The sequence below is a fragment of the Dermacentor silvarum genome, chromosome 4 (assembly GCF_013339745.2).
Source record: "Dermacentor silvarum isolate Dsil-2018 chromosome 4, BIME_Dsil_1.4, whole genome shotgun sequence".
In the NCBI taxonomy this organism is placed as follows: Eukaryota; Metazoa; Arthropoda; class Arachnida; order Ixodida; family Ixodidae; genus Dermacentor; species Dermacentor silvarum.
The window spans coordinates 98,394,689-98,418,372 of record NC_051157.2 but is presented as its reverse complement, the minus strand read 5'-3'; the positions used below and the strand labels follow the sequence as shown (position 1 = coordinate 98,418,372).

The 23,684-nt window shown below is 47.2% G+C and overlaps 1 protein-coding gene and 1 non-coding gene across 3 annotated transcripts in view; one reads left to right on the top strand and one right to left on the bottom strand.

Moving 5' to 3' along the window:
* The window catches only part of LOC119450426 (probable serine incorporator), a 35,777-nt gene extending 19,134 nt beyond the window's left edge, over positions 1 to 16,643 (bottom strand). For both annotated transcript variants that reach the window (XM_049665867.1, XM_049665868.1), the window contains exons 1-4: positions 16,491 to 16,643; positions 11,132 to 11,296; positions 8,869 to 9,029; positions 7,139 to 7,221 (exon numbers count right to left, since the gene is read on the bottom strand). In XM_049665867.1, coding sequence (XP_049521824.1) covers positions 7,139 to 7,221; positions 8,869 to 9,029; positions 11,132 to 11,296; positions 16,491 to 16,526 — 445 coding nt within the window. In that variant the 5' untranslated portion in view covers positions 16,527 to 16,643. The remainder of the gene's footprint in view (positions 1 to 7,138; positions 7,222 to 8,868; positions 9,030 to 11,131; positions 11,297 to 16,490) is intronic.
* A 187-nt stretch (positions 16,644 to 16,830) lies between these two features.
* On the top strand, positions 16,831 to 16,903 carry Trnak-cuu (transfer RNA lysine (anticodon CUU)). The gene has a single exon. It is a non-coding gene; the product is annotated as a tRNA-Lys (tRNA).
* The last annotated feature ends 6,781 nt before the right edge of the window (positions 16,904 to 23,684 follow it).

The window sequence follows — 23,684 nt, the reverse complement described above, 5'->3', positions numbered from 1 at the left end:
CAGCGCCGCCCGAACCACGACGAGGTCTGGCGTCGATTGCGACGCGCCAAACTGGCGCCCTTTCGAGACAGCCACTGCCCTACCTGGTTCCGCGAACTGACCGCTATGGAGAGGCGAATCTTGAAAGGGGCCCGTGTCTGGCAATCCCGGGGGAACGACATCAACGTTCGGTTCCCAAGGTGTCAACCGCTGCCTGTGTTCGGGGGCGACCTAACAAGATTGGCGGCCGAGCCCGGCGGGAAACGACGACACATCACGTGCGGGATATGGCCACCTGATCAAAGACTGTCATTGGCTAAAAGAACTAAAGTGTATTCCCTCGTCGTGTGAAAGAGGGAAACGCAAGGGATAAAACAGGGGACTTGAGTGTTGTGAGAGACGCTTGAGGCTTGACCATGTAGAGCACGCTTGACGATGTAGAGCACGCTTGACGATGTAGAGCACGCTCGACCATGTTGAATGCTCGGAGATGTAAACGCTACCACATGCAAAGATGTTAGCACGTAGACGGCTCCAATATCATGGAGACCTTCTTGTAAAATAATGTACATTTTGTATATAAAACAGTTTTTCTAATCTCCCTGGATAACTCCTCCTCTTGGCACCTGGCACGGCATCATACATGGAACCTTCGTGGCCGCTCGGACCATCGACATTCGCAACAGTGGCTGGCAGCTTATGGGATCGGCCGGCGTTGGCTACATCGGTGTGGTGAGTGCTACGTGTTTGCTTCTCTTTTCGCCAGACTCATTAGCGCAGGTGACTAAGTCGGTAATGGTGGTTTGGTGTTGTTAGTGATTTCATCTCGCAGACCAAGAATACAGTGTCTCGTGGGCTGAATTACTAGTGGGGAAGAAACACAGGGTGCACTGTAAATACGGATAACTTTGAAATCCAGGAACTCCTCAAAAGTTGTGAGCCGATGGGCATTTTGGTTGTCCCTGCGGTAGGCAAAAGTCAACAATTGGAGCTTTTACAGAATGAGGAAGTGAGTTGGGAGAAAGCCGGAGAGGCCAGGAAAATTGTTTCATAAGGAAGGAACGAAGAGAGAAATTCTGCGATCTCCTGATGGTAGCGATAAGGACGGGCTTAGTGCCTGAGTTTGCGCTTCATGTCGCCAGAACTCTCTAGTACAAGTAGGTAGTTGCTAGGAGAGTAACTATGTGTTTTCTGGCGGGCACCATTTTGGAAAATTCACCTTCTTTAAATAGCGAATTTTAGGAAGGGTGAATTTTGAAGGCAAACGAGATCGCTATGGAGAAATTCAGAGTGCAGGACCTCCTTCTAATTTGCGAGAAATTAGGCATTTCGGCCGACTCCGCAAAAACGAAAGAAGCGGTTCTCGACGTCATGAAAGCAGAAGAGGTGACGGTCGAGGAGGCTGACGAGGCTTGGGAGACGATTGAGGAAAGGAAGCAAAAAGCTGAGTGCGAGAGGCGCGAGCGCGAAGAAACAGAGAAGCGCATGCAGGAGGAAGCGCGACAACACGCTCTTCGGATGCAAAAGCTTGAACGGGAATGCCAGATGCTTAGATGGCAGACAGCACGACGCCAGCTCCACACTTTCAGGGCAGACGAGGACATAGTTAATTTCCTCGCCCGTTTTGAGCGAGTATGTGAGGAAGAGGGTGTCAGCAGGCCCTTTAGGCCAAGTGTGTACGGCGGCGGCAATTTCAGCCAGCCTGCCAGATAGGTTGCCCTATTTATTGTCGAATAGGTCAGAAAAGTCGCCAACGGAAAGGCGAGTGTTTTCTCCAAAGAGGAACCAGGAGAGTTTTTCTCTAAGGAGGAGCAGGGAGAGTTCCTTCTCCAGTAAGGGAGCTTTCAGGGCAAAAGCACATGACGAGACTCAGAGACTGCTAGGCGTGTCCCCTAATGAGCAGCGGTCAAAGGACCAAGATACGATTCCAGAGGCAGCTGCAAGCAGTGATGAGTTAAACGTGTTAGTAGCCGGAAGCGAGGTGAATTCAGTCACCCAAGTGAGCGGTGGTTTTCCCGCCCCAGAACTTGTGGCCGACTGCGAAGGCCAAGACGAGAGTAACAAAGCTAGTCTTGATAGTGCTAGTTTAGAGTGCTCTGAGAGGGTTGTTGAGCCCGTAGTTAACGGACACAGTGACAAGAGCGAAGAAACAGCTGTTTCACCATTTAGCGAGGCTGTTCTGGAAACAGAGGCCGACTTCGAAGGCCAGAAAGGAGTTCTGCATGCTGTCGACGGGAGTGATAGAGCTTGGCCAGCTGAAGGTAGACCATGACGAGCTAGCTTGCTCAATGGTCAAATCTGGTCATGTTCTATTACAAAGGCAGACGCACTGTGAAACCCGAGAGGGCAACGAAATTTCAAGTGCGTGTGCTGATGCTGCAGGAACAACGAAGCATGCCAAACATAAAAGGCGTAAGCGCAGGATGCGAAAGGTGGAGGCGGTAAAAGCGTCTCGAGTCAAACGTGCGAAGCGCCAAGGCGACATTGGTAAACGCGCTAAGATCATGATCCAGCCAGATAATGTGAAAAAGCGCAGGAGGGTAACTCCCAAGCTTAGGCGTTTGCTGAGGTCAAGGATCGGCGTGACGCACGTCGCGAGAAGGCGAGTCTCGCGAAGATTAAGGCGTGGTGACCGTCACCTGACCGCATCGCGTAAGGTACACTGTAGGCAGAGGGACAAAAGGAAGCGGCCGGTAAGCTGCCACCGGAGCCGATCACTCGCGGGGGCAATGAATGGCGACTGCCTCGCAGATAATGGGACAGTGCGCGCACGGGTCTGTCAGTGCATCCCCCTCCCAGCCCTTGAAAGCAGCTGTCCTAAAGTCACAGCTACAAGGCGTGTCAGGCAAATTAGTGGCTTTTGCCTTCTTCGCGACAGCACCTTGCGAAATCCCCGGAATGCGCGACCCCCTCGAGTTCGTTTGAAAGAAAGGGGTGCGATTGGGGCTCAAGAATATGTAAAGGAAGACGGGTAGCATTTTCTTCTTCTTTTGTATTCATTTTGTGGGAGATGCATGTTGAATGTTTTACAGGCGTAAAGAATACCGCAGTGTTTTGTTGAGTTGTTAGCCTTTTCGGCTCGGGTTTGACCCACAGATTAAAGGGGTGGGTTTACGCGACGACAGCTGTACACTTGGTGTCAGCTATAGACTTAGTGTCAGGGTTGCAATAGTTTAGAAGGTCACGCGCAGGTTGCGCAAGTTGATGACCTGCGCTTTTGCGAGAGTGCGTAGAAAGTCGTGTTTTGTTAACAGGAGTCCTTATTTGTTCCCGGCACATTTTTCTAAGTTGTGTTGATTAATTTTCATTTGTTGGAGGATATTTTTTTTTCAACGACTTTGAGCTTTAGGAGCTTTTGTTAGGCAGTATACTTCAGCTGACTTTGGAAAGCGTCGGATGGTTGTTCCCGCACGCACGTGGAGAGGACCGTGCGTTAGAAATTGGTTGCGCGGATCGCCATTAGCGATAGATTCATTTTCTCTGCAACATACGGCAAAAGGGCATCTCCCATGAATACGGCCACCTGCTCAGAGGGAGCATGGCATTAAAGCAGCACAAGTTCGAAATGCGCTGGGGCAAATGCAGAATAAGTAAGGCCTTGTGAGCCAATTTGGGCACGTGGTAGATGGTCTTCCTATTTGTTGATTTGGCATTTTCGGTATTAGGTAAGGATTACGTAGCTTTTTCGTGCTAAGTGTTACGGAATGTGAATTAGTGAAGGCCAGTTCTCCCTTCGCCTTCCTGATCTGTGGAAGCTCTAATTCATAATTACTTAGCTTTATTACATAAACCCAGTTGGTGTCTATTTGCGAAGACACATCATAGGAAGTTTTTTGGTACTTGTCCGAATCAACGAGCACCTTGTGTTTCGGGGTTTTCTTTAGATAGGGGGCTGCCAGATTTTTGGAATTGGTAAAGTCTGGCGATGAGAGTGGCTTGCAGTGGCGCTTGCAGCATTGTGTGTGGCTGACAAAGGTCGCTCCTTGGAGCTTGTCATCCTGCATTTCTGCAGTCCAGTCAGAGCCCACCTATGAAGAGGCCTTTGGCGGGAAGATCATTATTCCTGGAAGCAGCGGCCCCATGGCTTTGAGCGAAGCAGGCATCAAACCGGCCGAGCTGCATGGAACAACTCGACCTCCCGATGCATCATCTGGCGGCGGGGGTGCTGTTGTGTCTGGCGATCCCTCGGGACAAAGGAGGCCTGCGCCAACTCAGACGCGCCAACCTGGCGCCCTTTCTCGCGGCCGAGAATTGTCACCTGGGACTGAGGGATTAGCAGTTGGTCTCCAGGCTACCTCATGCGTCGCTAAACGGCAGCGTCGCCCTTTGGTGCAGTTCCGTGAATTACCAGCGCCGCCCGAACCACGACGAGGTCCGGCGTCGATTGCGACGCGCCAAACTGGCGCCCTTTCGAGACAGCCACCGCCCTACCTGGTTCCGCGAACTGACCGCTATGGAGAGGCGAATCTTGAAAGGGGCCCGTGTCTGGCAATCCCGGGGGAACGACATCAATGTTCGGTTCCCAAGGTGTCAACCGCTGCCTGTGTTCGGGGGCGACCTAACAAGATTGGAGGCCGAGCCCGGCGGGAAACAACGACACATCACGTGCGGGATATGGCCACCTGATCAAAGACTGTCATTGGCTAAAAGAACTAAAGTGTATTCCCTCGTCGTGTGAAAGAGGGAAACGCAAGGGATAAAACAGGGGACTTGAGTGTTGTGAGAGACACTTGAGGCTTGACCATGTAGAGCATGCTTGACGATGTAGAGCACGCTCGACCATGTTGAACGCTCGGAGATGTAAACGCTACCACATGCAAAGATGTTAGCACGTAGACGGCTCCAATATCATGGAGACCTTCTTGTAAAATAATGTACATTTTGTATATAAAACAGTTTTTCTAATCTCCCTGGATAACTCCTCCTCTTGGCACCTGGCACGGCATCATACATGGAACCTTCGTGGCCGCTCGGACCATCGACATTCGCAACACTGTATAGCCGCCAAGATTGGAACGCGCGCTATCAATAGAGAGCTCGCGCAATCCTCCAGTCTCGGAGGCCATCCCCGCTCTTCCTTGGTTGACAAAACGTTCCAGAGTACTCCACTTTTTCTTTTTCCTTAGTATATGCGCTCAGCACTATCGTTGTAACCATTTATTGTGGGATGTTTTTTTATTGCGACAGCAATTATATGGACACTTCAAGTGGATTTTCGCCGTCGGCGTCGTCGCCCTGAGGATCCATACAAAGTCTAAGGGCGATAAAATCATCGCTGCGCGCCCGCCGTATGTGCGAGTGACAGCACGCGGGGGACGCGCGCTTTCATGGAGAGCGAACGCAGGGCGGAGCGTAAACACAACTTCCTCCCTCGTGCGAAAGGCCGTGGGGGTATGGGAGAGGGGGGGGGGGGCGACTTCTACTCTTCGAACAACTGCGTACTTTGCGCCGGAGCGGTTTCTCGCGCGCACCGTATCTTGAAAGCGATCTCCAGACGGCTCTGACCTTTTGTATGCGCTGTGCTCTCGCCGCTCAGTTTCCGTTGAAGCGATAGACCGCACGGACTTTCGCTCGCTGCGGCGGCCGCGCTCGCTCGTGCGCGCTGACACCACGCGTGTTAATTCAGTGAGTTTTTTTTCTCTCAAGTTTCGGTTGCTATTTTGAACGTGGCAAACGCCGTACACTAAGCAGGTGTCTCGGAGACCCATGTCTCAGTGATCGGCGCTACCTCCTGTACCTTCGCAAGAGCTAAGCGGTGCGAAGCTCGTTTCTTGGATCTCCATGGCGAACTCCGTTGGCGGAGATCGCCAACGCGGTGACGTTCGTGTCGACTGTACACGGAGACAACGTCATTGCTGCACAAATCCAAGCAAGTCGATCCCCTCGAAGCGTAGTATGAGGCAGGGCATTATTAGAGTTTTTTTTTTTTTAAGCCGCACTAATAACTTCTTTTTTTTTTTTCGGCCGAACGAGTTTTCCGGACTATTTTTCAGTCCCCACGAGCTCGGAAAATCGGTTGGCGATTGTACGGAGCGCCCTAACCTAACCGCCGCACGTTGCTGCTAGTCGGAAACTTCGAATTATCCGAATAGAGCCGCGCGGGCCATTCAAATTATCCGGTAGAATTCGCATTGAGAATGACGGGACCGCTAAAATTCTTCGAATTAACCGAAATTTCGAATTAACCGAGTTCGAATTATCGAGGTTTTACTGTAGTTACTCCCACTGCCATGTCTACTTCATGTTTAGCCGGCTACATTCAAACCTATGTTAATGGGTATGCTTTGTATTAAGGTTAATTAATTAGCAAAGCATATTCAAATTAGGGCCGTAAAAAATGTAATCTCAACAGCATACAGCCTTATAAACGTATTGTTCGTTAGGAGAACTTTACACTTCTTTAGAGAGAGAGGCTTGCCTGGCGGCATGGCTAGCATTTCCAGATTGGTATGATGAAAACGAAATGTGCACGGTGAATAACAGATACCACAACAGTCAACCAACTAAAGTATCTCAATGAGACCAGTGTTTTGTGCCTTCATTGGCACGAGACACTCAGGCAGTGGCCAAGACATGGCATGGGCCAAGAATGTGATAGCTTAATTAAGAGATGGCAGTCACTGAATGTTCAGTTCAGCACGCATGGCACCAGTGTTGAACATATCCATTTTATTTTGAATAGGAAGTGTTTATTACATTATTACTGGTGACGTAAGTGAACATGGCGACACAAAACTGCATTGATATGGCAGCAGTCTGGTAATGCTAATGTCACCAATAGAAAATTCCATGTTGGAAGTATAAGCTATTACTACACCATACAAAAGGGGCTTCGTCTACTGGTGAGAAGCAGTTTCTAATTTTGTGAGATGATTATCCAAGAAACTGGGCTACATAAGTTCATTGTGCATGCAAGAAGCTAAATATTAAAGTAATTTTTTTTTCCTATTCGAAACGCCCTAGCACAGAGGACCAGTCCAATAACAGCTGCAAGTGAGAAACAGTTGCCATGTCCTTGTAAAGGCGTTTACAACAACACTGAGCATAGGCCACACTGTGTGCGAGCAGCAATAGGAATGCAAGCCAGGTTAATAGGTTATCTGACCAGAATAAAATTTTCTTTAGAAACAAAGAATGGTACTGTATGCAAATAACGTACCTTGACCAAATGATGCTCCATTTGGTATGAAGAACGCACCTACCATGGCACCAATTAACACTAGATACTTTATGGCCCAGAATCTGCAAAGATGTGAGAAGCATGGAGAAAATTTAGCCACTTGCATATTGCAAGAGAAAGGCACGAATGCAAAAGATATTTTAAGCCACTGCTGTCAGAAGCCAAGACTGATTTAACCCTTTAAGGCGCTGTGAACACAATTGTGTACACCAAGATCAACAGCAAATACATTGATGAAAGTAGTGATATTTAAAATGTGTTGCACATATCTTGAAACACTTTTGATTAGAGTAGTGCTGCACGTTTGAATAAAAAAAGTGCAATATGTTTTAGTAAAACGAGTAGGAACATAGACGGTTGTGTTTTTGCTTGGTGTATGTCGTCATATATAACAAGTGCACCTGTTACACATGACATAGCTCATGCATTGTTTTTCACAATGTATTACACCAAGCATCATTTTCAAGTTACTAGATAAGTGATTTTAAAGCCTGCTGGACATGAAATAGTTAATGTTATCATAATTGATGTTCCTGTAGTGAGTTTTTACATGGAGTCCAAATTCTGTAGACATGGCAAAACTCACTAAAGAATTCAAAATTCTTATTCTATTCTGCAGCTTATGCTTTTATTGATTCTCAAGATGCAAGAAATGCGGTGAAAGTAAGTTTTCAATCAAGAGAATTAATTGGCGCCTGAGAAGGTTAACACATCTACTTGGTAATGTACATGGTGCTTGCCAGAATGCAAGTATTCTAAGACATTATTCAAACTAATTGTTAAATAGAGATAAGGTTCTCCTGAATCACAGTCATTACTACAAGTGCCAACAGAGCAAGCATGAACAACCTGACTCAGTTCTTACCAGCACAGTGAGAGCACTTATTGCAAAAATTATTGCTCATGCTACTGGGAAAGCTAATTGACATACATGAATGCAGGACCAGGTTAGGAAAATGTAGGGCAAGCAGTAGCGCACCCAGGATCTCTGCCAGGGGGGGATGACAGTTTGCCAATGCCATCTAAACAGCACTAATTTCAATTTCTTCACGGGAAATTGTCAAAAAATGCACTTTTTGCGTACTCGCAGACGATTACGCCTCTTACATCTTAGTTGCAGTACTCAACGACGCAAGGAAAGAAAAGGGGTTATACAAAAGGGTGGGTTAACTCGGCCTCAGGGGGGGTTACAACCCCCGAATCCCCACCCCCCGTCGGTGCGCCACTGAGGGCAAGAGGTAAGACTATGCAAATACTTCAGTCTCAAATTAAAATTGAGCTGAATACCAACAAATAAAAAAAATCTTATTCGTGCTTTGAACGCCCAACTTTCAGCTTACAAACAATGAGAACCGTCAAACACTTCCACCAGGACCAACATATGGATGTGTCACAGGTCTCAAAACGTTACCGTGCTACATAAATGTTTACATCGGTCGCTTTAAAGTTATCTTCCTGACATGACAAAACTCAAGGTAAGGTGACAAACCTTTAATGTGAAACCTGAAGAATATACCGCATAATCAGAACCACTGCCACATACAGCGCCAGTGTGTGGAGCATAGGATGACATGACGTGGCATATGTCACCAATCACTGCATCACCACTTAACAAAAAAAAAAAAGAAAAGCAAGGGGTTGACGGTAATTTATCACATACATAAAAATGACGAGGAAGAGACAAACAGAAACCAAAGACCCGTCCATACCCATTCTGTATGCCACTTCTGGGGTCTTTGGACGACTTCACACCAATCATCATCATGGAGAAGGCAATGAAGAAGAGTGTCAATGCAAACAGCAACCTGTACACTGCTAAGTACCCAACTGCACTCTTGCAGACATCGGTGCTCTCACAGAGACGGGGGACCTGTGCGGAAGAGAGTGGTGCCAGTCAGGGAGAATGTGGTACACATTCATAAATATGCCGCACAAGCTAAGTGCACACTTAACAAAATTTAGCTTGCAAAATTTAGCCAGACAGCTTGACAAGCACACAAATGCCCTTAGCCCCACTAGTCCCTGTACAGAATTGCTCCCTCTTAAAGGGAACCTAATCAGCATTCTAACTGAACCTAACCCCCCCCCAACGTAACTTGACCGCATCAATTTCAAAAAAAAAAAAAAGTGGTTGGTGCAATGCATTAGGTAGAAAATTGGCAAACTGGCAAAAAATTATTGCCGAGGCCTTTGCGTCAAAATTCAGTTGTGATCAGTCCCAAAATGCTACTTTGGCGTTCCCTTCAACAGTTGATCGTACAAGAAAGCTGGTATTCAGTATGCAACCTCATGCTATTGTGCCTGCAGGCTGCCAGGTAGCAAGCTAAAAAACCCAAAGTTCCATACACAATAGGCATGCAAATTGAAATTCAGTGGTGCAGTGTGTATGCCCACAGTGGCACAATTACTGAACCTGGGTCATGCACTTAAGCAAGATTAAGCCCTTGCCCAAGTGTCCCCCTAATTTTTCCCCACAAGTTAACAGCTTCTCTGAGTGCCTTAGTGGCATGGTATCCCTAGGCCAAGAGGCCTATCCTGAGACCTGGTGATCTTTCGGATAGTCTGTGGGCAAAGGACATTTGTCTCAATCTAGGCAGTTTTGAGACATTTTTAGTAACAAGCGTTACTAATTTGGTAGCAAAGTGTTTTATGATATGTGTATTGATACGACGTGTCATGTAAGAAAACACAAGGGGATGGACTATTCGTTCAGAACGCCAACAGAGACAGTACGATTTGTACTGTCCTAACCAAAATGCATATTGTATTTCATCGTAACTCGTATGGCCTCAGGCAAATCCTGTTGTATGAAACAATCTCTAAATTGACATCTCTTTTACATTTGCTTTATAGGAGCAGACATAAATTCAAATACTACACGGTTGGCTCCTCTGTGGCACTTGCTCGTAGCTGCCTAAGCTGAGGCAATGAGGAGCAGGCAAATAAGTGGGATTCTTGTGCTTGCCACATTTCAATGCAAGAGTTGATGTTTATACCAGCCCCATGAAAACCAAGGCTAGAACCAGCATCCTGCCAGGAACGACAATGGCTGCTCTTAAAGGGAAATATACTCACGCAAGTTAAAGAAGCACTGACAGAAAATTTTTATCTGGGTTTTATTTCTTTACTGGATATTTGTTGGCCTGGTAGTTATGCTATAGAGCCGAAGTTCCTTTAAAAGTGAGAAAGGAGACTATTCACATCCCCAAAACCTGATGTGGCGGTCTCGGGAGACTAGACACCACTCATACAAATACACAAACTATGACCGTGCTGCCAGAAGCTAAGTCCCTTTAACAATCGACGATACAAGAGGGGAGAACAGGTTCCCCTGCGTTTCCAAGAGAAGCACGCAATTGGAAGGGCCAATGTGGCCGTTTTCGACAACATGCTCAGTGTATGGCCTTCATTCACCGCACCAGTGGCACCTCACAAGTTGTTTGCGGTACGAGGTAACCGACACCTCCACTTTCAGAGATGTGAACAGAGAGGCACTATTGAAATAGTGCGCAGCGTGAGTGTTTGGTCCTTCTCTTCCTTTGCATTTTCTTTTTACAAGTGCAGTCTTGTGTTTCCCCTTCCTTAATGTTTAAAAATGTAATGTCAACATGTGTTTATGAAACTGCATTGGTTATCTGTTTGCAAACAAATACTTGGTCGTAAGAACTAGTTTTCAAAAAGTGTAGTCACCTGTTTCATTACATGAAACACAAAAACCTAGTTTTTAGGATGGCATCAGTAGCACGAGTCTGTGCTTGATAAATTAGCATTCCGACCCGTTGGACTCTCGACCCGTTGGAATCTGGGTTGAACATCACAATTACCGCGACATTTTTTTTTTATTTTTGCAGGCCCATTACATGAAAATTGCATTAAACATTGCACGGCACTCTTTATACAGTTTTCACTGTAAAAATGACGGAAGCTGCAGGCAAACAGCAAAATAAACAAACAAACAAAAAAGAAATTTACCTTTTCCAGTAGTTCCTCGATGCGGGGGCTCAACATGATGCAGGCCACGATGGTGGTAAGCAGCAGCATCAGCGCGTACATGATGCGCGAAGATGTGGAGTTGCGGCAGCTTGGACATGCCGAGCAGCACAGGCTGCATGCTGCTGAGCCACAGCAACATGCCAGCTGTACAATGACAGAGAGCACATAAAATTAGCCCCCACCACGAAAGGACAGGCGAAGCAGGTGATGAAACAAAGTAACCACACATTCTGTCAAGCAACGACTTCTGTACCCATGAACTAGCGCAGTCTGGTTGCTATATGTCGCAATACTACTTGACAAGCTACAATACTTATTCAAACCTTCTTGCAGGCCGTTATAAAAGCCTCACTCATACGGAACATGAAAATTTAGAGGTGGGACAGTAATAACAGCATGTGCCTACGAGGACAAAGTTTTATCGATTAGATGGCATGGGACTTTCTCACACTCTTATGACAGGCTCATGCTGAAGGTGCAATGGTATTTACTACCAATATAGCACGAAGCGCAGCCTCCGTTACTGTGAGACCATTCCACTGTTTCACACCATCTATTGGCCACACGTTTTCATTTCTATTAATTGAACTGACTCTCGAAGAGAGCGAACAAACAAGGCAGGAGTAAATGTTATTAACAAAAAAACATTCTTGCGCAGATTCCACACACTGTGGGAAACTATGTTGGTTGCGAGCGTACGTGTGACGACAGCACGATGACAACTATGTTGCAGATGGTCATATGACAGCAATGGCATGATTTCTACGACAGCTGTTCGATGCAAGCCAACGACATGGCGATAGTTGGGTTCTACATAGTGGATGAGCATAAGCGAGAAACATAGATTGTGGTGTGACCGGCCACTACGTGTTATACAATCGTATTACAGTTGTATGTACACGTGGCTATTTCATGTGGTGCAAGTTAAAACGACGGTGGCATTTGTACTTCGTCAAAGAAAGGGTAAAACTTGATTAACTTGGGCGATCATAAGTCTGTACAATGTCGCAGTTTCTATGTAGCATAAGCTGCTACGAGAAGAGTACTGGGCAATGTGGGTCGGTCTCTGAGATAGTGCAGTCTAACATGGCGCCTCAGAGCACGAGCTGTCACAAGGAAAGAAGATGGCAAAGTGACACGGGGTGCATGTGCCAAGTGGTTCAAAGAGCTGGCTGGCTTTGGAACGAGACAAGCATGTTTGCGGTCATTACCTAATGGTTAGAGCACCCGGCTGCTGTACCATGGCAAACGTTCAATTTCCACACCGGTCACACTTTATTTTACTTAAAGAGAGGAGAGACAGGAGCCTGCCTACCTACCTACCGCAACGTGCCAAGAATGAGGCAAATAATGCTGTACATTTAAAAAATGTGGTCATCCCAGACAACATTGTCCCGAGGACACAAAAACATTTCAAAATTACAAACGTTTATTCAAAGGGACGTATGTTGGGTTTCTTTCTTTATACAGAGCACACCGTGCATAGCAAAAATGCATGAAGTCATGTCAAAGCTGACGCACATGTATGCGAATTCAAATGCACTGCAGGAGGGGTACAATACTCATACTTCTAGAATGCAATCACTGCTTCCTCCAATGTAAGGAAGTTCACCAGTGGTTGCACTGCTCTTCATTGTATCAAGTGCTTTGCACCACTATGCTTTAATGAGAGCACTACCACGGGCAAAGCTAGAGAGCAACTAATGCAGCAGATAAGTGAAGCAGCAAACATACAAAGTTTTGCAGATATGTGTATGAGCATTGCCTCCCTCTCACTATGTGATAATTAACCAGCCTACTTTGTCACTTGGGTCACTTTTGATATGTTACACCTCTTTGCTATGTGCATTGTGTTTGGCATAAGTACACGTTCCTTAAAGGAAACAACCGAAAGTTAGTGCCATGCATTGTTGCTATACGTATATTTGTCCTTCATTGGTACTCTTTCCCAGATTCACTAGCAAAAACTAGTGAATTGGTCTCAATTAATAGAACACCAGGTGCAAGTGACTGTGTCAAGTATTGCTAAATTATTTCTATAATATGAGAGAGAGCAGCATGCAATCATTATCAACACTGTGGGCAAGCTGCTATATACTGCCTAAGGTACTTTCCACATGCTCAGAGTCTGGAGCTTCTACACAAAAACTACTTTGGTGAAATCACAACCACTGGGCATTTATTGCAACAAGCCTCCCACCAGTTTAGAAATGACATATCACCATATCAACTTACACTAATTTACCATTGCCAAGCACTGCCGTATTCACAAATTTGTTGGTGAGTGTTCTTTTGAGCAATCTTGGAATGGAACTTTGCTGGCTAGATATACAGTAAGGAACTGCCTAACCAAAGCAACATTTTCTTCATAAAGAGAAAGCCTAGATGCACGCACCCCATGAGCCAATGTGAAACTCTAACAAGTCATCAAGGGGGCATTGTTGACTTGAACATGCCTTACAAAAGTTTACCACAGGTTGCTTGTTGGGCGAGTTGGTAGTACGTATTTGTGAATGAACACGAGACCAGTGAGCAGACACTTTGGTACACAAGGTAAGAAGTGGAACCGTCCACTTCCGCGATCGTGTAGGCGTCTGTTCACTGGTTTTCCTATTAATTCACAAGCTTTACAAAAGGGCTGCAAGCAGCGTCAGTAACACAACGCTTGACAAATTTACCATGGAACGAATCCATCTGACACCAAAAAAAGAAAAACAACTAATGTCTTGCTTGGAAAGTGGATCGACGAACACGTTTAAAAAATTAGTAAAATGCATGCTTATGAACCCGAACGATTACAGGGTATTTCAAAAGAAAGGAGCAATCCATAACTGCGTCACGGTGAACAGTACTTCTTGGTAGATATGGTTATCTATATCGCCCTGATTACTGTTATCTGAAGCTGAGTGATGCCAAGCAATTCGAAACGTAACCTACCATTCGTGAGCCCCTTTGACTATTATAAATACCATGCTAATTGATAATCCCCCCCCCCCTTTTTTTTTTTCGAAACTTTGCACGCCAGACGCTGTCACAACGGCAAAGTTCTGACTGGTGTTGTATAAGTCTGTTGCCAGTCTTAAGGGTCAACGTTGCCAGACTGCCTGCCAAATTTGACGGGGGAAAACACCGCCAAATATAGCGTCCGCATTCACGCCGTTTCCGAGACGCACAGAGTTGCCAACTCCAGGTAGTACCGTAATTTTGCTCCATAACCCGCGCGCTTTGTGCGGGCCGAGTTCTCCGACGGCACGAAGTTCACTGAAACCGAGGCGCGTCGCATAACACTCGGACCGTTTGCTCGCGCGATGGGTGCACGTAGAAGCTTTCGCTGAGCGAAACCGAGACGCGTCGCATAACACTCGGACCGTTTTCTCGCGCGATGGGTGCTACGTGTACGCGTAGAAGCTTTCGCTGAGCGAAACCGAGACGCGTCGCATAATACTCGGACCGTTTTCTCGCGCGATGGGTGCTACGTGTACGCGTAGAAGCTTTCGCTGAGCGAAACCGAGACGCGTCGCATAACACTCGGACCGTTTTCTCGCGCGATGGGTGCTACGTGCACGCGTAGAAGCTTTCGCTGAGCGAAACCGAGACGCGTCGCATAACACTCGGACCGTTTTCTCGCGCGATGGGTGCTACGTGTACGCGTAGAAGCTTTCGCTGAGCGAAACCGAGACGCGTCGCATAACACTCGGACCGTTTTCTCGCGCGATGGGTGCTACGTGTACGCGTAGAAGCTTTCGCTGAGCGAAACCGAGACGCGTCGCATAATACTCGGACCGTTTTCTCGCGCGATGGGTGCTACGTGTACGCGTAGAAGCTTTCGCTGAGCGAAACCGAGACGCGTCGCATAACACTCGGAACGTTTTCTCGCGCGATGGGTGCTACGTGTACGCGTAGAAGCTTTCGCTGAGCGAAACCGAGACGCGTCGCATAACATTCGGACCGTTTTCTCGTGCGATGGGTGCTACGTGTACGCGTAGAAGCTTTCGCTGAGCGAAACCGAGACGCGTCGCATAACACTCGGACCGTTTTCTCGCGCGATGGGTGCTACGTGTACGCGTAGAAGCTTTCGCTGAGCGAAACCGAGACGCGTCGCATAACATTCGGACCGTTTTCTCGTGCGATGGGTGCTACGTGCACGCGTAGAAGCTTTCGCTGAGCGAAACCGAGACGCGTCGCATAACACTCGGACCGTTTTCTCGTGCGATGGGTGCTACGTGCACGCGTAGAAGCTTTCGCTGAGCGAAACCGAGACGCGTCGCATAACACTCCGGGTGTTATGCGACGCGTCTCGGTTTCGCTCAGCGAAAGCTTCTACGCGCACCCATCGCGTGAGAAAACGGTCCGAGTGTTATGCGACGCGTCTCGGTTTCGCTCAGCGAAAGCTACTACGCGCACCCATCGCGCGAGAAAACGGTCCGAGTGTTATGCGACGCGTCTCGGTTTCGCTCAGCGAAAGCTTCTACGCGTACACGTAGCACCCATCGCGCGAGAAAACGGTCCGAGTGTTATGCGACGCGTCTCGGTTTCGCTCAGCGAAAGCTTCTACGCGTACACGTAGCACCCATCGCGCGAGAAAACGGTCCGAGTGTTATGCGACGCGTCTCGGTTTCGCTCAGCGAAAGCTTCTACGCGTACACGTAGCACCCATCGCGCGAGAAGACAGTCCGAGTGTTATGCGACGCGTCTCGGTTTCGCTCAGCGAAAGCTTCTACGCGTACACGTAGCACCCATCGCGCGAGAAAACGGTCCGAGTGTTATGCGACGCGTCTCGGTTTCGCTCAGCGAAAGCTTCTACGCAAACACGTAGCACCCATCGCGCGAGAAAACGGTCCGAGTGTTATGCGACGCGCCTCGGTTTCAGTGAACTTCGTGCCGTCGGAGAACTCGGCCCGCACAAAGCGCACGGGTAATGGAGCAAAATTACGGTACTACCTGGAGTTGGCAACTCTGTGCGCCTCGGAAACGGCGTGAATGCGGACGCTATAGTTGGCGGTGTTTTCCCCCGTCAAATTTGGCAGGCAGTCTGGCAACGTTGACCCCTAAGACTTATACAACACCAGTCAGAACTTTGCCGTCACAACTTCCTATGAAAACTGTTGCAATGGCAATTGAATGTAGGAAGAGAGCATGCCTGCTTAATTAAGCATTCAGAACCTTCAATGCCAAACGAAATGTGCATGTGGGCAGAAACAATGGGTACAGGTGAAACCGTATGCGACAAGCTAGTTGTCAAGCGCATCGCAATAGTCGAGGGCGCATGCCTAACATGGCCCAGCGTCTGTCAATATAATACGCGCAAACAACTGAAGTTTTAAGCAGGTATACTTACTGAGCCGACTGAACAAAGGCTCATAAGTGCTCCCATGATCAAACGTGAGTGTAGCTTGACGAAATCACTTCAACAGAAACTACTTTCAGTCGAGCGCTGGATGCGTCAGCTGCACTGCAATAACACAACGTCACGTGATAGTGGCTTCGCGCCTTGGAGCTTCGGTGAAAATGTTTTCAAAGTCAGAAGTGATAAAAAACCTGGGCACTTATTTTTAAATTATTGACTAAATAAGGTTGTGGTGAACTTCTGTAACCAAAAAAAATTTTTTCTGAAAAAAACGTAGCGAGAAAGTGCGCAAAAACTTGAAGTAGCACTTTTTTGCACAACGTAACGAAGCGCCCGGCTAGCTCAGTCGGTAGAGCATGAGACTCTTAATCTCAGGGTCGTGGGTTCGAGCCCCACGTTGGGCGTATTTTTTTTTCCAATTTTAATTTTTTTTTTGTGCAGAAGTTGCAATGACCAGTGAAACGCGACAAAGCTACTTAAAAATTAAATTATGGGATTTTACGTGCCGAAACCACGATCTGAATATGAGGCACGCCGTAGTGGGGGACTCTTGAAATTTAGACCACCTGGGGTTATTTAACGTGCACCTAACGTCCACGGGTGTTTTCGCATTTCGCGCCCATCGAAATGCGGCCGCCGTGGCGACATAGCTACTTGCATATGCATCTTTCAGCTTTGTTATTAGCTTTTGTACGTCACTTTGCTCTGGAATCACGCTCAGTTCTTATCAAAGCTACATTTATTCTCGATAAACTTGCTCTAATAATGTTCCTGGCCGCTCCTTTGCGGCTGTTCGTCCCTTGGCCAAGCATCATCACTTACTTTACTCCCCTGACATTGGGTGGACCTTAATTCCGGTGCTAAAAAGGAAAGGCCACAATTTGAAGTTGGTTATACATATTCATACTGATCGAGTCAGGAACAACACCATGGTGAACAGGACGAAGGATTCTGTCGCGCGTCTTCTCTACAACGAACACCACTACAACGAAATTACCTGTATAACGAAGAATTTCGTATGTCCCGGCCAAATTTCGATCTTTTGTATGCATTGTGAAAGCCTCTACAACGAATTTGCCTGTACAACGAAAGAATTTAGGCTTCCCCGGCGGCAGCTTTGTTGCTTTACAACGTCGAACGCTCGTAAGGACCGGTGACACTACTGCACGCAATACGATGAGTAACACGAGAACAAGGTGAGAGCAGGAGCCAACGTTTCGACAAGTGGACTTGTCTTCTTCAAGGCACGCAATGCTATTTACGCCACCCTGAACCCTCAAGCAAGCAAAAAAAAAAAAAAAAACTAACGGGCCGAACAGCTAGCCGAAAACGTTGACGAGGGGAACCGTAACAACATACAGTCGAACCTTAATATATCGAATCTGAAGGGGATCACAAAAAGTTCGATATAATGGTAATTCGATATATAACAAAAATTTTACACAAAAATTTTCAATGGGATTTTACTGCTGTTCGTTATACACAATTATTCGCTATATGTGGGTGCGATATATTCAGTATTCGGGTTCGACTGTAATGGCAATAGGTATTAGCCGACTCAAAATAAAAGCAACACTATAGTCGCAAGAATCTTATTATGCTCCCACTCGGTGACTGCGCTAAGTACACCGTAGTAGACCGAGCTATAAGAACTGCCCGTCGAAGCCAACACCGGTGAACTTTGCAACAAGCTCAGGCACATCGACGAAACCTGCTCCTGCATAGGCCGGGGTGTTTGAACCTATCCGATTGGGAGTTGACGATATGACATACATGAGTACATAGGCTTCATAAAGCGCCGGCCATCACTTTCCTTCTCGGTGGATTCGACTCCTGTCGCACATATGTTGTCGGCAGAAGCGTGCAGTGAGTTTTTAGAGACTCCATTCATTGACTATATCTTGAATTCATGCTAAATGAGTATTTTCTTTTGCTAGACCTGCTTCGCCGGCGCTATAGCAAGCGGTTCAATGCGCGATATTTACAACGAAGTGACCTGTATAACGAAGAATTGTGTTAAAGGCATTCGACTGTATACATTCGCTACTCTTGGACATACTTGCTTAGGGTACAACTATATAGTTTGCATGTACTCTTTCATGACAAATATATACTGCCGAAAAAAAGAGTTGCAGTCACTCCTTTGTCTTTAGAGTATAGAGTCCAGTACAACGCGAACACAGCCGTCGCAACGTGCACGCGTGAGTGAACACACTACAACGCGTTTGGGCAGTAAAAGAAAATTTCAAAGTATGCATGCATATCAGCCTTTGGTTGTAAATGGCTTGTCCGTAATTAACCGTACAACCAACCAGATCTCTAACAGTGAAGCTGTTAAAGCCAGCCGTAATGTGTGGTTCATGTCAAGAAACTGCCGCGCCGTAGCCATGGCAACCAGGAGGGCGGCGCGGCGCATGCGCACGCGGTCTCCTCCTCGCCAGCTCCCTCCCTTCCCGACCCCTGCCTCTCTTCTCTCCGCGGCGCGCTGAGCCAGGAGAGGAGCAAAAGTTTTCCTTCTTCCATTCTTGCACTAGACCGCGCAAGGCTCAAGACACAGCGAAGCTGGCCGATTGATTGCGTCTCTTGGTTGTAGCTATAGGTTGAACTTGGCTATGTCGAGCTTTAAACTTGGTTGTAGCCAGCAGTGGCGTAGCCAGGGGGGGGGGGGGGGGTTCAAACCCCCCCCCGAAATTTTTTCCGCACCCCCCCCCCCCCCCTACTTACCCACCCTTTGTTTTCATCGCTTCGCGCTGACATAATTCATGAAACCGGTGCTACTATCACAATTTAATTCCTGGGCGCTTCCGTTTGGGTTGGTAATTTACAGCGAATAATGTCTGCATATGGAAAAAACTGTCACGGTGTTTGTCAAGGCTTTCACACTCTGTGAAGTTTTGGGCGAGAATGTGGCGGCCGCATTCTGAAGCAACAAATGCGCAACAAATGAAGCAACAAATGCGGCAGCCGCATTTTAGAAGATGGCGAAGACGCTCGACGCCCGTTTACTTATATTTAGGTTGCACGTTAAAGACCCCAGGTGGTCGAAATCTCCGGTATACATTTCCGCCGCTTCCCTTCAGGTGCCGGTTAGGCCGCGCTAGCGCAGGATATTGGACGCGCAGGCTTTGGCGAGCCCCAACACAAGGGCCAGCCCGGGTTTTAGCTGTGGTGTTCCCGTTGCCCCTTTGGTGTCCTGGAGGCGCCGACAATACGAAATGATGAAATGTTATTACAACTTGTAAATAAAAGCTATTAAAGAAATATTATCACGCCTAGGCACCAACCTGTGACTCAGCGCTACCGCGCCCGTGTGCGGAGAATTACGGAACGCCAACGAGGAAATTACCGAAGGTCGCAGATGACACGCGAAGTTGCGTAAAATGATCACTTTTGATGACGGTACGTGGGTCAAAGAATGAACATACCGCTCGAAATAATGCAATAATGAGCGCCACCACGCCGACAAACGTACGCAGACTAGATGGATCTGGACGAAAACGGCAGCGGCGGCCGCGGCGGTAGCAAAACAGATGTGAACAACTTGGACAGGCGCGGAAAAAATTTTCCGGCCGCTTCGGCCTTTCCGCCCGCTTTGGCCTTTCCGTCCGCTTGCCGCTTTCCAAGTGTGAACCTAGGCTTAGTCTGCGCGAGAAACGTCTGTTGTTTGCGATTGCGCCCCTACGGAAGGCTGGTAATTACTGTTGTGTTGTTGAATCCCAAACCAGCAATTACGGAAGGCTGGTAGTTGCTGTTTTGTTGTGGAATCCCAAACCAGCAATGTACACACGAAGGGGTTGATGACAGCAGTGAAATTCCACCGACTCGCAATAGAATGCACGAAACAGACAGCCGACAAGCATGAATTACTGCTGTGCGCAGTACAGCGTAAGTAAACTCTTGTTGCAGGCGCTGACAGTTCTCGTCGGAGTTCACGCGTCCTGAGAAATTGGTTATGTGTACTATGCACTGAACAATACCGGAGTTCATTCCTGCATCACTAGTACACCAATCAGTCGACATTCTGTGAGGTACAAGGCCGCTTCCTGTTTGCACCAGCGTAAGTGAAGCATAAATGAGTTGCACGCACTACTTAAAATGCGTACGCATGCCATATCTGTGCTGAGCGGTGAAATATTCTGTACAATTTCGAATCTGTTGACGTAAAGGCAAATGACGGCTGCACGCTCGCACACAGCGGAAGACACAGCGGCCCATGCACTTGCCGCAGGAAATGCAACCCTCTCGTATGAGGGAGCAGGGCGACGAAAGCTTCGAAAAAAAGAAAAACGTCTTACGCGTTTTTGCGCCTATTTAAGTTTTCTAGCGCAAAGACGCAGCGAACAAGCTATTGCTATGGGAGTAGGTATAGCGCCTGGTCACACGTGCATTTTCACGCGCATAGCCGTCCTTGACTTGTGAAACGCACTTCGCCCCGACGAGGACGACGCCATCTACGCTTAACGGAAATTAACAATGAATAATGTCTTCTCCGATCGAACGGGTCGTTGATGCGTTTTCGAACACTGGTCCATTCAGTGGCGCGATGAGAGACCGTTGCTCGAAACGCCCACTGTACCTGTCGTACTTACTGTATTTACTGAGCTTACTTTACTTTTTACTTAATTTCTTCACAAGCACACGCGAGGGGGGGGGGGGGGGGGGGGCGGTCCCATGTCTGTGATATACATGTATAGAGTCTACTTACACTACCGCTATTTATTATCGATCACGTGACCTAGAGGAAAGCAGAAGCTTGCACCCCCCCCGGCCCCCCCCCCGAAAAAAATTTCTGGCTACGCCCCTGGTAGCCAGGCTTATACTCGTGTACGTCATCTGTGCTAGTACTGGAAAGGCTGCGCTGGTGCTGGTATACAGTGCCTGGAATATTCTAGGCATTGTAGTACTGGAAAGGTGCGCGGCGGTAGCGCGACGGTGCGGGGGAACATGACGTCATATCAGCTGTGGCGGCGGCGATAGCGCGGCGGTGGCGTGATGGCGCGACGCACCTTTCCAGTACTACCGCAGCCTTTCCAGTACTAGCACAGATGACCTACACGATTATAGGCCCTGCTACAACCACTTTTAAACCTCGACATAGCCAAGTTCAACCTAGCTACAACCAAGAGACTCTACCAATCGGCCAGCTTCGCTGTGTCGTGAGCGCCTTTGAACGCGATAGCGTTCAGGGCCCCGTGTCACAGAAAATCCGACGTCGGCAACCGGCGTGTGATCGCGTGTGGCGGAGAATATCATCCAACCACATCGACCGCGCAGGCCCTCCCCGTGGTGCAAGGTTTTGGTGAACAAAAATTGAATATCTCACAGTGAAATCCGTCAGAAAAAAGGTAAAGTACGACTTTACCATTCATCGTCGGATTCGCCGTCGGATTGTTTACCAATCGGCGTCGGATTGTAATTTGAATGTACAAGAAAACCTAATTCTGCTACGAGGAAACTCAAACATTTCTACCAGACCTGCGCGCGTCGGGGCAATAGCAAACAATTAATAAAATAATAAAAAAAACGTGTCAGGGCCTTCACATTTTAATATAAGACCACTTATACTGCCCCTGGAAAAACGTCTTTCCAGCAATGCATTTCAGTTTAAAAGTGAAGCCGAGTTTAAGGGGATCACTGCGTGGTCTTTGTAAGCTGGCTTTCCCACGTTCAGTGTTGCAGTGAATGAAGCCTACATGCCGTATGCGAACGATGCGATGCAAACGGGTCCCAATAACGCTATCGCGTTCTACTCTTAAAGGCGAAGCTTAAGCGTCCTCCAATTTTTTACTTTGTTTTGAATTGCAACTTTTTAGAGGCGCTTTAGAGTGGTTAATATTCGGTCCCGTCCCGTGAGGCTGATGTGCATGCGCGGTTTATTTCGCCACCGTAGACCCGATGTCCGCAAAACACGTGCACATTTAGTCCCTCGATTTACGTTTTAGATGTTGAAATCCTACTGGAGGATATACACTGTAAAGCAATTTAAACCCTTAAAAGTAAATAAGGGTGCACGTCTGTCTACTCGCACCCTCACGTATTTGTTCTGCAACAATAAATGACCTTGTCATTGAAATTAAAGGTAGCTCGTTTCTTCGTCAGTTGAAGTCGCTTGAGTCAGCGAAATAAGGTCCGGACACTCAGTCATATCTCGTCGCTCATTTGATCCGGAAATCTCAGAGGCCGTGGTTAGCAGGCGGATGCTGCTGCCCTCTTTCAGTCAAAGAAAGAGAGAGAGGGGGGAGGCGCCACACGATACACACTAGACTATTCAATAGTTAAAATCCTTATGGGTGTATAAAAAGTGCGTTTGTTGCATGGCTGACAAACTCATCTTCAAGGAATAAGATCGATCGAATCCTCGGAAGAAATTATGTTTTCTTTTTGGGCGACTTTTTGCCGCAAGTAAGCATGCTGATCATAGCTGCGACAGACGACATGAAGGCGTATGAAATAAACTCAGTAGTTATCACTGTGCAACTCTCGTGTAAGATATATTTCGGTGCGCTCCAGCATGGTGCTGAGAATTATTATACGCCGTTTTCAACAGCTGCGACTTCTTTTATCGTAGGTCTATAGTTTGAGCTGGCTGTCGTGCACAATAACATTTTTATATCCTTAAGGGCAAGAGTGTTAGACATGGTGCAAACCAGCGTCGTTAAGGTTGTCAACATCTTTAAAGTGTACCACAAATGACGTCACGAATGTATTCTTTATATATTTAGGATTCAGCTTTATCGATTTTTATTTTCCTAATATTCGGCGCACTTTTTTGTATTTTTATTCCCACCCGAAAATACGTTGTTGATGTTTTTTTTCGGTTATTATTTGTTTAATATATATATCTTTTTGTAGATTACTTTCACCAACTTTTTTTTTCCCCGGTTAATTATTTTTCGCGCTGAGCTCACCGGGTCATTTTTCGTTCGATGACTACGTACCAGGATTCACTAATTTTGTTGACCGTGAAACGTGCATGTATGACTGCAGGCTGTCTATAGCTATCCACATATCCAAAAATTAAAAAAAAAAAGAGCGCAGGCAGATCCCGAAGACATTGCAGTCTAAATATGTGGGCCGATCCCGAAGTTTAAAGCGAGAGCGCTATTGCACCGTTCGAAACCAGCTTCGAACAGTAAGCCGTGATCACACGATCCAGTCTATTTAGCGCTGTTAATATGTACGAGT